Raw genomic sequence first — 15549 nt, forward strand, 5'->3', positions numbered from 1 at the left:
AATTTTGTTGGCTGTGACACAGTTGAGTTATTATCCAGTCTGACCTTGTTTGGAGTCATCCTTCAACTATTTTTTTCTTTTTAGATAAACTATTATTTTAAAAATATTCAAAATCTTATTTCACTTAAAGTATATAGAGTTCCAGTGGCTTGCAAATGTTAATATATGTTACACAAAAGGTTTATACGAATCTACATTCTTGCTTAATTCAGAAACCTTTATTATTTTGTGGAATATTAGATTTAAACTCTTTCAAACATGAATGCAACTCTGAGAAACATTTAGAACGGATAAACAACTTTGTCATTGTGTGCACAGCTACTGTGTGTATGCTAATCAAATCTAGGGAAACTAGCTGAGGCTATAAAGCTCAGGCCCACATTTTCTTATATGCTGCTAGGAAAATGGGGAATAGGTTTACTAAAACATGAGCAAATATATGTGGAAAACAGAGTTTGTACAATCTCAAGCTCAAATGTCTATATTTAATACAGCTCTTCTGGCCTACCTCTGCCCCATTTCCCTTCTTTAACAATGGTGAATGCTGATGAAGCGCTAATGAGTGAATGAGCCACTCTTCCACCGAAGCCATTTCTGATGAGGCTTCAGTGAACAGTAGATGGATCAACTTAAGGGACAGATGAATCTTTAATCTCTCTTTTTCCTATTTCTTAACGATGTGACCTTTAGGTACTGTTCATCTGCAGTTTTTAAATGATTTTATTTATCAAGGGAAAAAACTACCCAAACCTATCTGGCACTAGCTAACAAAGTAACTGCCCCCTAAACCTAAAGTCATTGTGCCACCTTTGGCAGCAAAAACTGCAATTAGATGTTTGTCATGGAGGAATTCTGCCCCCCTCTTATTTGCTGAGTTCTTTTAATTCAGAGACCGTGCGTTTGTTGGTATGATGTTCTTTTAATTTTTAATTAAATGCTGTGTTAGTTTGACCCCCCGTGTAACGGGAGGCAATCCAAAAAGTTACATTTTTGTCTAGTCAGAATAATCAGAATATTTTCTCAACAGACTCTGACCATCAAGATGTTCTGACCTTAACTGAGACAAGTGAGGCCTGCAGTTCAGACGCTGCTCTGGGTTCTTTTCTGATTTCCTGGATGAGTCGGCGATGTGCTCTTGGGAGTAATTTTGGTAGGCTGCCGACTACTGGGAACGTTCACCACTGTTCCAGGGACAATGAATCTCCCCAAAGGTTTAGGAACGAGTTTGTGGCCTTTTCCAGACTAATACATGTCAATGTTTTTGTTTGTTTCTTTAGATCATGGCATATTGGTTTTTTTTGTTGTTGTTGTTCTTGTTAGATTCTTTAGCCTACTGTACTTTGTCCAACAGGTTCTATTTAAGTGATTTCTTGATTCAACAGGTCTAGCAATAATTAGTCCTGGGTGTGGCGAGTGAAAAGGAAAGGATAATCAGCAGCACGGAGGGTTATAAGTTTCATTAAGCTCCTGATATGTTTGTAGTTACAGTGCTGTCTTAACTTTGAACTATACTTAATACATAAACACATTTGATAGTTTTCTTTTATTTAGACAACCCAAATAAAAGGCACATAACATTGCGCATGTTTATGTAATAATCTGACAAACGTACATTTAAAAAAAAATGTAGGAATGTTTGACCTTTCTGCTAGTCAGAAAGCCTAGTGTCTCATATATACAAAATTATCAATGTTAATGTTCTAATACAAAAAATTTATAAAAAAGGTTATCTTTCACATCTATTGTAACTACCTTATCCTTGGAACTAAAATAGTTTTGTACAAAGATATACATTCAACTGCTTTCACAAGTGTCCTGGAATTTCCAATTAACCATTTTCCTTAAAAATAAAGAGATGTTCAATTCCACCAGAAATATTCAGTTTATCACATCATTATTGTTTCAAATTTGGCAAACAGGCTATTATAGTGTATCTACGTAAATATAACAAAAATAAAAAAAACAAAAACGCTAGACTAATATTTTGTTTAAAACAAAACTTGGGGGAAAAAAAAAAAAAAAAAAAAGACAAACATGCATATTGCATTTTTCAGTATAAACTGTCAACTCAGAAGAGCTGAAACACTGCTGAAATACCATGGCATTCACTAAAAACAAACAAACAAAAAAAAAAACAGGTCAACAGCTACAGTGTTCAGGGTCATGCATTGTCAGTCTCGTCCTGTTGTTTCAGTGGACACAAACTTGCATTTGATTAAACAGTTCCCAGCCACATACTGTACCTATGCAGACTGAGACTTTAAAGGAAATTTAAAAAGGTAAACAGCATGTATTCCATTGTACAGTCATTTATCATTTTAAATGGACGGCTATTAAAAACAAAACAAAAAGTCTTGGACAACTTCTTCCTCACTGAAGTCAAACCCCACGATGCCAAATCTTTTAGGGAATCCAAAAAGTTACATGGAGAGGAATCATGACACGTGGTAGATATCAGTATAAAAAGAACCGCGTTCATGAGTAATGGGGCTTTTCTATACGTTTCCTGAGCGAAGCATCCTTAGCATATGGTTGGGGATGTAACAGAAAAAAAAGAAAGAAAAAAAAAGTAAAAGTGTGCAGAAGAGTCAGCCAAAAGTATGCTGCTTTAAAAATGAAAATAAGGTGACACTTAAAATCAGACCTTGATTAATGAAACATTCAGTTTGAAAATCATTACTGACATCCATTGTGTAATCAAAATCACCAACACTTTGAGGGTTGGATTCGAAATTTTAAAAGTTAAAAATTGTTCAAGTGTTCCCTCGGTTCTTTTGTTTTTGTTTTTTTGAGCAGTACATTTAGTCACCACCATGGTGACGGGTAACAGCCTGAAAAAGCTTCACTGCAAGGCTTTCCAAAATCAGCCACTAGATGGTGCTCAAGTGCTTGCTGTTGCTGCAAAAAACACTGAGACGCCACTTTGATCTTCAATAATACTGCTGTTCACCTGTATGCAGGATATTCTTTCAGTGCAAGATTCGTTCCATTCTGAATTCATGAAGAAAACCAAAAAAAAATTAACACTACAAATAGGAAAATAAAAACAGAACTTTGTGTGTCCATACATATAAAAACAAAATAGAAATATTTCATAGTCAAGAGGACAGTGTCTTGATATCCACTTGCTAAAAGCAAAAATTAAAATGCTGACGTGGAAAATACATTACTATGTCAACTGTACAAGTTAGTCAGTGTACCTCAAGAGCATACCTATTATCTGAGAATACAAAAGAAATGCTATAGCAATGTGAAAAAATATTCTTCCATGCAAGTGGAAGCTGCTGTCCCTTTTTACTAGACTCATTTCCTATAACATTAAATAGTGATTAGCAGGCTATAGTTAAAAAACAAAAACAAAAACAAAAAAACAATATACAAAGTAACACCCAGAGACTTTGGGAGAGAACTTGTAAAACATCAAATACAGCAATTTATAGTTATTGCTTCAGTTCATTTCCCATCTCCCTTTTACAAAAAGCACTGATGTGTTTTTCCTAAGGAGTCCTCGAGGATGAGGAATCCTCTCATTTGTCATAATACAAATCACAGTTTCATCGTTCTAACTGACTACACTAAGTCTTACGGCTGTCCTGATTTCAAGATAAACCCTACTCAAATTCTACTCTTATTCTGCGTCCCATGCCAGTCACTTAACCTCGGTTGGGACACAGCTGGGACTTGGTGAGCTCCTACTGGGCGCACAGCTCGTGTAAATATTCACTTCAGAGCTCGGAGAAGTGAGCGCTGTTCTAGGTGAGAAAGAGCCGAGCCCGTGGTTCAGCTGTGAGGACAGGAGTCTCTTGTTTCACTTCATTTTCCCTTTCTTCTTGGCCAGTTCACCTCGCTCCCTCCTTTTTATCTTTTATTTAATTTTTTTCTTTTTAAATTTTTTACCAAGGTGGGGATGAAGGCAAGACTTGGGAGAGAAAAGGCATGCTATCCACTGGCCTCATGGCGATGTTGAGCGGCCCGGCTATATTCATGGGCATCGGGGTTGTGATCGCGACAGGGTGGGCGATATTCATAGGCGCGGTTGCCGGGATGTTCACGGAGGCGATGTTGACGGGCCCAGTGATGGTGACAGGGTGCTGGAGGCTGACTGGAGATGTGATGTTGACCGTGTTGGTGCTAATGTTCATTTGTGCGGCGATGGTGACGGGGTTGTTGTTGTTCACATTGCCCCGGTTCATCGCTGAAGTGATGGGGGCAGAGATGGTCACAGGTGTGGCTGAGGCAGAATTGCAGACTTCGTTACCGTCTGGAGAAACCCAAGAACAAGCGTTTTACTTAGCTTTGCAGCATTTAGCAAAAACAAAAACAAAATAAACACCATTATCTTGCACTTTGCACAAATATTGCAGCAATAGCGAGGATCAGCACTGGTCAGTGGTGCTCAACATGTACAGGTTGACAGCTTTTATGACAACTGCAGTGGTATGGTGACCAACAAAATAATTCTTGCTAATACATAAAGAGACTGGCATTTAATACATTTTTTTTTTTTAAAAGTCCGCACTCTTGAAAAAGGCTGAAAAAAGCTACTAAAGAGAAGCGCATGAAATTTTAGGACAACGCCTTAGATGGTTTGAGCTCGTTTCAAAAACCACATTTTTCTAAAAATGCTTTCCACTTGAAGCTCTGGCAAACTCACAGCCTGTACGATATTACTGCCTTTATCCCTTATTGCTTACAGTAACGCGAAGGCAATATGCAGGGATTGGTTTCCATTGTTTTTAAATGCACAGCCCTATGGTGCTGCTGTATTTGCTCCCAGTGTGTGACGAACCTTTGTTACAGGAGTTAAAGTTGGTCTGCCCGTGAGTCTTCAGATGACTGGTGATGTAGGCTGCGCTGAGCATCTTTCCGCAGATACTACAGGTGACTTTGCCTTCATGTCTAATCATGTGGGAACGGAGTCTGTCTTTGGTGGCGAAAGCAGAGGTACAGGCCTGGTGTCGCACAGCAGATGGGGTAAAAGGTCAGTGCAGTGAAATCACGATATTAAAAATGATTTAAAAAAACAAAACAAGCTGCAAAGTAGCCATTTTTCTCACCGTTACTTGACATTTAAACGGTCTTTCTGAGGAATGCACATGCTTCACATGGCAGCTCAAGTGGTCTGGCCTAGATAAAAATGACAACAAAAACATGGTTAAAATTTAAAGACGATACATTTGAGTTCCATTAGATATAGATGAGACAATTTGTACTTCATTGTGTGGAGATTTATTTATAATATGGTTTCTGTAACCCAACAAAAAGCTACATAAAAATGGCTACCAGTTGTAGGGCTGTATAACGTCTGCTAACACTTTTAAAAGACTTCACCAAATTCATTTGACATTTATTTTGCTTGTGATTTAAACAAACCTATATGTTGTTACAATACATACAACAAGTGTTTATAATTTACTAAAGGCGCATCGTGGACGTGCACAAGCATAAAGCTTAACATGCATTACAAGTGCAGAAGTGTACGGATGTGCTCTGTTTACTTAGATAATGAGGGGATGGGCACAAAAAAAATCCCGAAAAATTCAGTCAATGGTAGTTAATTCTCCATGATCAATCGTGCGTAAATTTGTTTGACCTACTTTTGAACACACACACAATGAAAAGAAAGGACGTTTTTGACATGATATTTGAATAAACTGACAGTTTGATTATTATTGCTGTGCTTAGTTCCTAACATCCTTGTTATTACACATATATGAAAATGAAATGAATGTGAAGTTCCAGGAATTTTCTTGATACTTCTTAACAAAAGTCCTAATCTGAATTTGCATCTCTCTGAGGATTAGAAGAAGACCACGTATGGCACAACTATTGTTCAAAAAACAACAATAATCCATGGTTGTGCTGACTTGTGTTTCTGATAAGAGCATGTAACTGTGCCAAAATATGATGTGTATATTTATAGGTATTAAAAACTGCCTTTAAGGGAAAACTATTATAACTGAGCATATAGAGAAGATATATATTGCTCCTTTTGTTATAGAACTTTAAGTGGGGATTTGAGAACACCTAATATTTACTTACACCATGACTGTACTGATGTACCTTGTCTATTACACAATAAAAAACAAAAAACAAAAAAAAACCCACAAAAACAAAAACACTGAAAACTGGATTAAGAAATTGCTGAAACTTGTCTTCTGTATTCCACGTGTTCAAGCTTAAACTAAAGCTTCATAATGTGTTTTTATGTCAAACTAGCTATAAAAACAAACAAACATATATATAATTTGCAAAGTTCACAGGAAAACTGCTTGAGATTTACAGCGAAAGGCCAACATTCACAAACGTCTTTGTGGCACTGATCCTCCTCTGTCAGCATGTCAGTTCTAGTGAAGCTGTGAGCTGAATCATGTTAGAAGTGCCATAATGGAGTGAGCAAGAACTACTGCTTTGGCAGCTGCTTCCAAACCGGAAAGTTTCATGCTGCTGGATTCCTTTCTTTTTTTCTTCTTTTTTTAAAAATAAAATCAGAGGAGTCAAGTAAGATCTTCTCATGGGTGCCATGAACCGGAATAAAGATTTTTTTTTTTCCCTTGCCCCACTGATGAGGAAAGCAGACTCCAGACAGTGCCCGTCTACAGATCCGGCTGAGTGGCAGTGACTCAATGCCCTGTTACTCAGTCCTCATTCTCACTTTCCAGTATGCTGATGAATCGCTGCCCGACGTCACCATGTTGGAGGCATGCCTGAGATTGCCCTACACAGCACAGTGCTAATGTTACTGCTTGGCCAGGGTACACTGCTGATGTTTTTGTTGAAGCTGTGTATTGCGGCACACAGCTTGCTGTTTTGTTTTTTTTGTGTTATCACGACTCTCTGCTAAATCAATACTGATTTAGGTACACATCAGGTTTAACAAACACTTGGCTTTTAACAAAATTTTAAATGTATGTCACTATTAAACCTTCTTAAAGTCATTACTTCATGTTAAATGTGTTGACCCAAACATTACCGCATGGTTCAGTGAATTCCCAGGGGAAAGAGTCTGTGACATGCTGGCGGGAACTGCAAAGTGACAAGTGACGCCTCCCCCTCCTTTGGTACTTCACTGGTGCTCTTCCATGTGCGACTTTTTTAACATGTGGTTGAAATGGCGTGGAGGGTCATTACAAGTACAAGTTTAAACTGCTAACCCCAGCAATAAACATTAAAAAAAAAAAAAGGCCACGTTGGAGCAACACGGACACTAGATTGACATATATTTGCTCTATATATCACAGTTCGGCTGACTATTCCAAACACCATGACGTGAATAATTCACTTACAAATGTACAAGCTGTTGGGTAGCAGTTCAGTGTACCTTTGGTAAAGCATGAAATATGTAGAATCTAGCATTTGCATTCAAAACCAACTGCATGCATGAAAGATGGTAAAATTTAATACTTCAGTCTATTAAGCACGATTTTTTTTTCCCTTAGCAGAAGCCATTTGTGGACTGCCAAGGACACACTCATAAAAGACTGGTTGTTAGAATGTATTTATCATTATTTATTTATTGAAATTCTGCATAGACAAGTCAGGACTTTTCCCTATGACCCCAGAATGCAATCACCAGAGGGTGAAATTACTTTTTGTCTCCCCTCCCATAAGAATAAATTAGCTCTCAGATGCACATTTCCTGTTTATAGTAGCCTTGTTAGTTGTTGATTAAAAGCACAGGAATAGAGCAGAAGGGTTGTAAAAACAGCGCCATTTTTTCATCAGTTTACTATTTTCTTGTGCCACTCTGTATTATCAGTGTGGCTGACATTCTCACTGCCTACCAAACCCCTTGAAGGACTGATCACATGTACACACGAGGAGTGCTACTAGCTTCTTAGTGCACTCAGTTTCACAATTCCACAGACAACCTAAGTAAACTCATCCCAAACAAACTAGTGGCTAGTGCAACAACAAGGAGGGATTCCCAGTTACCCTGGAGAACACTTTGTCAAGTTTGTGGACAGGCCGATTAGCTTAGCTGAAAAACTCCAGTAAATAAAACCTAAAGCACTTCATTTCTTGCTCCATATTTGAGGGCTGTTCTTTGTCTAAAGTTGTCAATAAACTGACAGCTCCTGCTTTAGGAGACCAGCTGTAGTAAAAAAAACAAACAAACAAAAAACCCCAAGCAGCAAACTACTAAGTTGGTATTCTTCACATCTTCATATGGACATTTTCCATATCAAAGGCAAGACTTCACTTTGGTTTTGAACCAACAAACACTTGCAGCTGCCAGTAGTTGATTATTGCAAGCTAATGGGTCCAAGCTACTGTGGTTTTATCTGCAAGCAAGCTTGAAGCCTGACAAAATGGATGCTTGTGGGAAACCAGCTGCCACAACAAGGTAAGGTTGTTTCAGACATCTTCGAGACCTCGGTGGCCATAACATGTTTTTAGGACTTCTTGTTCTTCTTATCAGTGCAAATTATTTTTTGTTTGGGTTTTTTTTTTTTTTTTTTATCTCAAAATGACATTTAGACCATCTATTATCTGTATGGTGGTATAATAAAGAATGTTATGCCATTATCTAACAGAGACTAAAACTTCATCCAGCACCTCATGAGCTAAACGATTGTAATTTAAAACAGTAATCTTATCTCCCTATGGAATTCCTGTGTCAGTCTGAATCCCTATGACAGACCTGTTTGGCAGGATATTGGAAAAAACAAATTCACATTGGAGATGCTCAATGTGGAAAATTCATTTTTAACTAGAGACATACTGAACAATTTAGGTGTAGAATTAACAAATACAGACAGGTGAGTAACTGAAGGGAAAAACTAACAGCAGCTGGAGTTGAACTATTGATGACTGTTGTACTAGTTTCCTTACAGATCAAAGGACAAAAACCTGATCCTTACCTGGAAAAGCCTTTTCCACACACAGAACATACGTAGGGCTTGTGGACACCCCCATCGTGAGAGCGAACATGGTAGGTCATGCGGTCCTTCCTTTTAAAGCGTTGCTGGCAGATGGGACACTCAAAAGGCTTCTCATCTGAATGGGACAGCTTGTGACGATTCAGGTGGTATACGTCGCGAAAGGCTTTGCCGCACATCTCACATCCATGGTTCTTCTTGACAGGTTTGGCAGGTTTCTTCGGGACATTTTGCTGCGGCACATTGCCCATTGCAGGTGATGTCATGATACTTGTGCCTGAGGAAACAGAGGTTGTTGCTGTGGAGAGGATGCCAGCTACTGTGGAGATGTAGGAAGAGTTGCCGTTGTTTTCTCGTGGCATGGTGCCGATCATGGGGACCATGGTGGGGGCTGTTTGGGCTGTCTTCTTTGGACGTGAAACCATCTTGATACCGGTGTGGCTGGACTCATGACGTCGCAGGTGGTAACTGTCGCGAAAGGCCTTGTTACAGTAGCCGCAGACAAAAGGGGTTTTGCCTTTGTGTTCTTTCTTTATCACAGGCACAGGAAGCCGCTGACCACCTCCGCTGGCGACATTGTCTTTGAGAAGCTCAGCAGCATTGGCAGGTGGCTTCTGGTCTATTTGGATAGGCAGGATAGGCTTCTGGTCAACTTGTTCAGCTCCTGCATTGAGAAGTGGTAGCAGGCTGTTCTGGGCCACCTGGTGCTGGTGGTGGAGGGCTTCATTGGCCTGCTGATGAATCAAACACAGAGGGTTTTGGTTGAATGAAGATGAATACTAGACTTCTACTTATAAAACAAAAGTAACAAGGCACTAAAGATAATACTAAAGATTTTATAATAATAATAATGATAATAATAATGATAAAAACTGTGAGAGAGAAATAAAGTCGCCATAATCTAAAGAAAACAAACAAACAAAAAACTTAATAATGACCAAGAAACAAAAAGCGTTGAAGCCAGGTGTACCCTCACTGGAAACTCTGACAACTCAATAAACACAGTGTGTTAGTAATCTGTTACAGAATACAAAACAAGAACTAGATAGGTTATTAATGAGGCTGGTGCCGCATGCCACTAATGCAAAAGAATCCAAATGTGCTGGATGAAAAAGGATACCATCGTGACGGTGCTCACATTCATCATGTGACTGCAAAACAGGCATACCAAATAAGAACCGTAGCAGAGTGCAGTTTAACTACCAAGAAGGCTCCTAAAGAGCAGGCCATCATCTCAGGTACCCAGCTGATTTGGGATAACCATATTTCTGCTCCATTGTGTAAGTAAAGGAGTTAAACGACAGGAAAATAAAGGGCAACAGACTAAATAAAACTTTACATCTGGAATAACTGCTTTGAGATTTTTTTGCACCCCCCCCCCCCCCGGGGATCTGCAAGTACAAAACAATGCCAGCTACTGCCGCAGCACAAATGGGATGAAATGGCTAGTTGTAATTAGCAATAGCAACAAGATGCTAAGCTGGGTTTTCACTCATTTAAGTAATCAAATTTCCTGACTAAATGGATCAGACACAATTTGAGTTTTGTACCATTGCTGTGACCAGCTAAAATCATCCATGACTGTTTGGGCGTACTTGGGGCAGAATGGAGATAGTGGAAGCTGTATGAAATCCAGCTGCCTTATTTTCTTTAAAAAAAAAAAAAAAAAAGACATCACAATAAATATCAATGGAGTTTAATTCAGTTTAAAAAAATCTATCACACTTCTCATAACAATTCATTCTTTTTCATATATCCAGATATGAAAAAAGAAACACAGTTAACACCGTTTTTTTCAGCGAATGGACACACTCAGGACTACTCTGTCAGTGTTGTCAACCACCAGCGAGAAAAGCAAGCTGAAATACTTGACCTTTCTCTTTGAGGTTCAATCATCCATCGAAGAAGGCTAGCCAAGAAAAAAGTTGCAAAAGAGGAGACGGGACAGAAAAGAAAAATGAACCTCACAATGTCCTCCTTATGTCATCTAGCCTATTGTGAAAGACACAAATCTGAGCAGTGATGCACTCGGGCCTCAGCAGGGGATCTTTGTATGCTCATCTTCATTGATTTGGCTCATCTATTCATGGGACGGGGACATTGTTTATCCACACACTACTCAGCGAAACTAGCCGTCATTCCTACATATGCAATGGGACCTGGGAACTCGAGGAGAATGCCACCCATCCATTTGTCTGAGCACCTGCTTACACTTGCCACCTTCCAGGATTAGTCATCATCATGCCAATGCTAACCCGTCCGCTGGCACACCAGGGGTGGGGAGAGCTTTATGTTTGGGTTGGAGGGGGGAGGTGGGGTACTAGCAGTGAACCCCCCTTTGTGAAGCTTGTGAACAGCAGACGTAGCCAGTGTAGACAGCCTGGCCCTCTATGCAGAGGTGCAGGGCCTGTAAGCTGCTGTGCCTTCATGCAGCTCTGACCATTTTGACACAAATGCGCTCTGACAACTGGGGCTGCTCCCTCATAAATAACATCAAAATGGAGGGAGTGTCCTGATGGCTCCATGGGCCACTGTAGGCTTGAATTGCGCTCACGGTCTGAGTTAGATTATGCGCTGTCTTTCTTTAGTCTTTTGTGCCACACTCTACAGCTGCTTGCCGAAATCTCAATTTTTCCATCACAGGCAAAAACTGATGACAGGGATGAAAAGGGGGGCAGAGAAAGAAACAAAACTTCTAATTACATAATTTGTTTTTCGAGTACATCTAATTTTTGAGGGTTTTTTTTCTAGGTCCTTCTTTCAAGTTCTGAATGTTTTTGGCTGCCGTCTAGTTTGCTTAGTGGGCAAACTTCTGAAATGTTGTCAATCCCCTAATTTTTTTTTAATGATAAAAGTTGTACTTCAGGGTTTATTTGGTTAAGGCGTATTTTTTCGTGCAGATATTTGAATTCTACTAAGAGTGAACAAACCTTTAAGGACATTCAACAGAGGCTAGTCTTCTAAACATCCAGAATGGGTGGGATTTAACACCCCTATAGCTAATAGGTGTGCTGTATTACAATGAGCAATCGCTGTGACGTTGAGACAAAAAACATGTCAAAATAAATAGACACATTTTAAAAACACCATAAAAATACAATGTACCCAAAAAACTATGAAACGCCTAAACATCTACAAAAATAGCCAAGCAGATATACCCTGCATTTCTGATGTAACCCATTTTACAGACCTGTGCTTTTCATTTCAGTCAAAATGACCAGAATTATATTGTACCGTAAAAACATGAACCTTCCATATGAGCAGTAAAACACATGGAACTGATTCTCGACGGCACCAACAAGCCTCAATATTTCCTTATCTTTTTTTTTTAATCAAAGTTAATAAGTAATATATGTAACATATTACCTTTGTTTAAAAAAAAAGTAATATACGTAACATAATAACAAGGGGGGGCCAGCGACAAGCAAAATACTCTGCACGTTGGAAGAGAGAGAAAAAAAAAAAAAAAAAAATAGAATACATGATAGTGACTACCAAGTCTAAAGCTCTAGCAAGAGCATCCAAAACATGTTTTATATAAACAGTAATTGTGCAATTTCAAAAGGGGTTGTTTGTTATGAAGGTCCAGTTTTAAGCAAAACAAACACTTGGGGTTAGTGATACTTGATAACATCCCTCACTAACACCATGCTTATGCACACTCTTTCAGTGTCATGTAAGTTGGGTATTATTTCAAGTCAATGTGATTACTGAAAAATGTAATATTTTCAGTACAGTCTAATCATCTGATGAGTGTCATTTTGTTACTGAGATTTGCCATCTGAATGTTTTGGTAAAATAGGGCAAAACAGAAACAAAGAATCTTTTACACAATTTCCACTTACCATAAAGCATTCATTTTCACAGTGGGTTTCTGAGTGGCTATTGCAGTTTCTGGAGAAAGCCAAAACTGAGTTTCGTGCACACATGGATTGCGTTATAACTTTTCTCACTTACCTAAAAGGGTTATTAGTGTAACACTTCACATATCCAGATTCAGAGTGCTGAAAGCAACATGATTCACCAATTTTCCTGAATGTAGCCTCACAAACACTGGACCCCCCCCCCCCCCCCCCCCCCCCCTCTTTTTAACATGTTTTCCCCACATTGTGCATCTATCTGACAGGAGGATATACAGCTGGTAATATTTAAGCATGTTTACGCAACAACACTGGTCATTTAAAACACCCGACAAAGCTTTTCAGAAAATATCACCAATTTTCATATAAACTTCTTGTTTACAAAAAACAAACTATAATGTGTTGAAAAAGAATGAAAAACAAAGTTTAAAAAATATGCTTCAAAGTGTTCCAGGAGCCTGAATTTAAAGGCACACTGATTTACATGAAACTGACACAGTAACAGTGTGAGGTACATAATACACGCAGGGCCTCTGGCTAGACGCCAGATACTGCATGACAAATGACATTGTCTGTCTGCCTTTTCAATTATGAAGAAATAGTACACAAAGATGTGAATGAACGACCACTCCGACAGCAGAGCAAATTATCAGAAACTCAGGAAAAAACAAAAAGTGTCCAAAAAGCAGTGAAATGAACACAACTTAAGATGGATTTCTTTAAACTATTTGCCAAAGTGAGCAATTCAGATTCTTTGCTACCATTGACGTCCTTACACCAAGCAGTGAAAGCTTAATCAGAGCATTAATGATCAGTTTTTTCCACACTTTAGAAGACTTTTTAAAACAGAAGTGGCTCTTTAGCATGAAAACTATAAATTGTGCACTTATACACAATATCCTGTTTTTCCCCCGCTGTCATTAACATATTTATTACACAAAATATATTACTATTAGACAAAGGCTGCAGCACCAACTACTGCAGCAGGTTTAACTCTAGACCTTCATCTGATCATTAAAGCCTGGAATAAAATAACGTTGTTATGAACACTACAAATGAAGATTTGATGGGTTTACTGAAAAGTAATTTTTGGGAATGATCCTGAAGTTACTGGGAAGTTCCTCCCACGAGGAGAACTTTGCAACACCCACTGAAGTGTTGAGTCAAGGCGAAAAATTAATTTTAAGCACTGGAAATACACAAGAGACCGCAGAATAGTGGTAAACCTGGAATAATGGTGCGTATTGGGAATGGAAACTAAATATATATATATTTATATTGCATTGGGGTTACACAAAAACGGACTCAACTGTAAAACATGAAATCTTTATCCTTACAAAACTCATTTGCTCCATGTTCCCGAGCTCATTTCTTGTAGCCTAGGTAAGGCCATGCGATTGAGAAGCTCACAAATAAGAGTGAACAATAGCCTTCATTCTTAGCACATATTGAAATTCACTAAACCGTGACAGATATCACTCTAAACCGCAGCACTCGCTTTCCTTCCCAGCACGCATTTATTCATTTCGTAACGCCGTTGCTAATTTCAAATGCGCCTCTTCGCTGCTAGTGTTAGCTGATGTTGTGTGCATAGTTTGAATTCCTTTCCACCACGGTCACCAGAATAAATAGCTTAGTTAATAAGCAGAGAATCTGCACAGCGCTGGTCGTCAAGTCTTGTAACGTTAGTTTTGCAAGCTCATTATGGCAGCCTCGCCCACATTAAGCTAAATTAGCCAGCGAGTGTAATTAAGGTAGCCCGAACATCGTTAGCTACTTGGCTAGTTAGTGTCGAACCGGCTGGAGCAGGCGGAAAGTTCACCGCGGACTTGAGAACCGCCGTTAGTAAATCTCAGCAGCTAAAAACCTCTTAACCAGAGATTTGCCAAATCTACAATGCGTGTTCTGTTATCCACGCTACACTGAAACATGTCGCAGCGTTACATCTCATTATCCCACGGCGCCTGATCAAAGCCTTCAGTCAAAGGGGGGGAAAACAGGTCTGTCTCGATTGTAACGGTGCAGTGGCGTCTCCTGCTTCACTCCAAGTGATCCCGCATGTTTGGCTCCGGCTAGGCAAACAAACTTAAAAAAACAAGGAATCACAAACGCTGTCGAAGTATTAAACGCAAATACCCAAATATCGTCGGGGTAAGAAAACATGCCGCTTTTCAAACAATGCTTGTAGAGATTAGATTTTTTGTTCTAGCGTCATTCCCAAGCCTCACAGCTGGAAGCCTGGATTCATATACCATTGTTTTGCTTGGTTACTTGTTCTTGACATTAATCGTTTAAAAACTGGATTTACCACTAAGATATGAAGCCGTTTGCAATTCTACGGTTGTTTTACCGACTATTCCGGTTTCCCTCCAAAAGAGACAACTTACTTGAAAAAGAAACGTACTCCAGCTCGGCTCCATTTCCACACTTACTAATTCTGTAGGAAACCTAGTAGAAGCCTACAACAAAGCAACCAAACATGGCAGCTAAACAACTTCCGGTGACCTCAAGGGCTGAACCACTTTGCGCAGGATTTGGCGGGGTTCATTAAATTTCGTATTTTGAAATGAATTTGTACGCGTAACTCGTGAAATATAAATTAATCACCAACAAGAATAGCAACTTACGATGTATGTTGAATTCAAATTCACAAGAGATTGTATGAATTGTTCCCGTGTTATTACGATAGCAATCTGGTGGCGTTGGATTTTTAAAACACCCCCCTAGATGGTTTTTGCTGATGCTGTGAGGGGAATTTGTTATATTAGATTGTCGCATGTGGCTGGGAAATGATTGCGTTTCAGTAA

General features: G+C 39.1%; 1 protein-coding gene across 1 annotated transcript; it reads right to left on the reverse strand.

Moving 5' to 3' along the window:
* Positions 1-872: 872 nt before the first annotated feature.
* Positions 873-15213, reverse strand: LOC102795582 (vascular endothelial zinc finger 1-like). Its single transcript, XM_006799510.3, has 5 exons — positions 15130-15213; positions 8865-9616; positions 5058-5127; positions 4790-4952; positions 873-4261 (listed from the first exon to the last, which is right to left on the reverse strand). Exons 1-5 carry the CDS (start codon positions 15160-15162, stop codon positions 3894-3896), a joined length of 1386 nt encoding a protein of 461 aa, XP_006799573.1. The 5' UTR covers positions 15163-15213; the 3' UTR covers positions 873-3893.
* Positions 15214-15549: the final 336 nt, after the last annotated feature.

This window comes from Neolamprologus brichardi, chromosome 10, assembly GCF_056152115.1.
Source record: "Neolamprologus brichardi isolate AB-2024 chromosome 10, ASM5615211v1, whole genome shotgun sequence".
Taxonomy (NCBI): Eukaryota; Metazoa; Chordata; class Actinopteri; order Cichliformes; family Cichlidae; genus Neolamprologus; species Neolamprologus brichardi.

Bases quoted from the DNA above. Each gene is read 5' to 3' on its own strand.
- LOC102795582 (XM_006799510.3), bottom strand. From the start codon at position 15,162: ATGGAGCCGAGCTGGAGTACGTTTCTTTTTCAA. The intron at 4,953-5,057 runs GTGAGAAAAATG...GTGCGACACCAG, and splicing joins CGTTTAAATGTCAAGTAACG to GCCTGTACCTCTGCTTTCGC. The intron at 4,262-4,789 runs GTTCGTCACACA...GGGTTTCTCCAG, and splicing joins CTTTAACTCCTGTAACAAAG to ACGGTAACGAAGTCTGCAAT.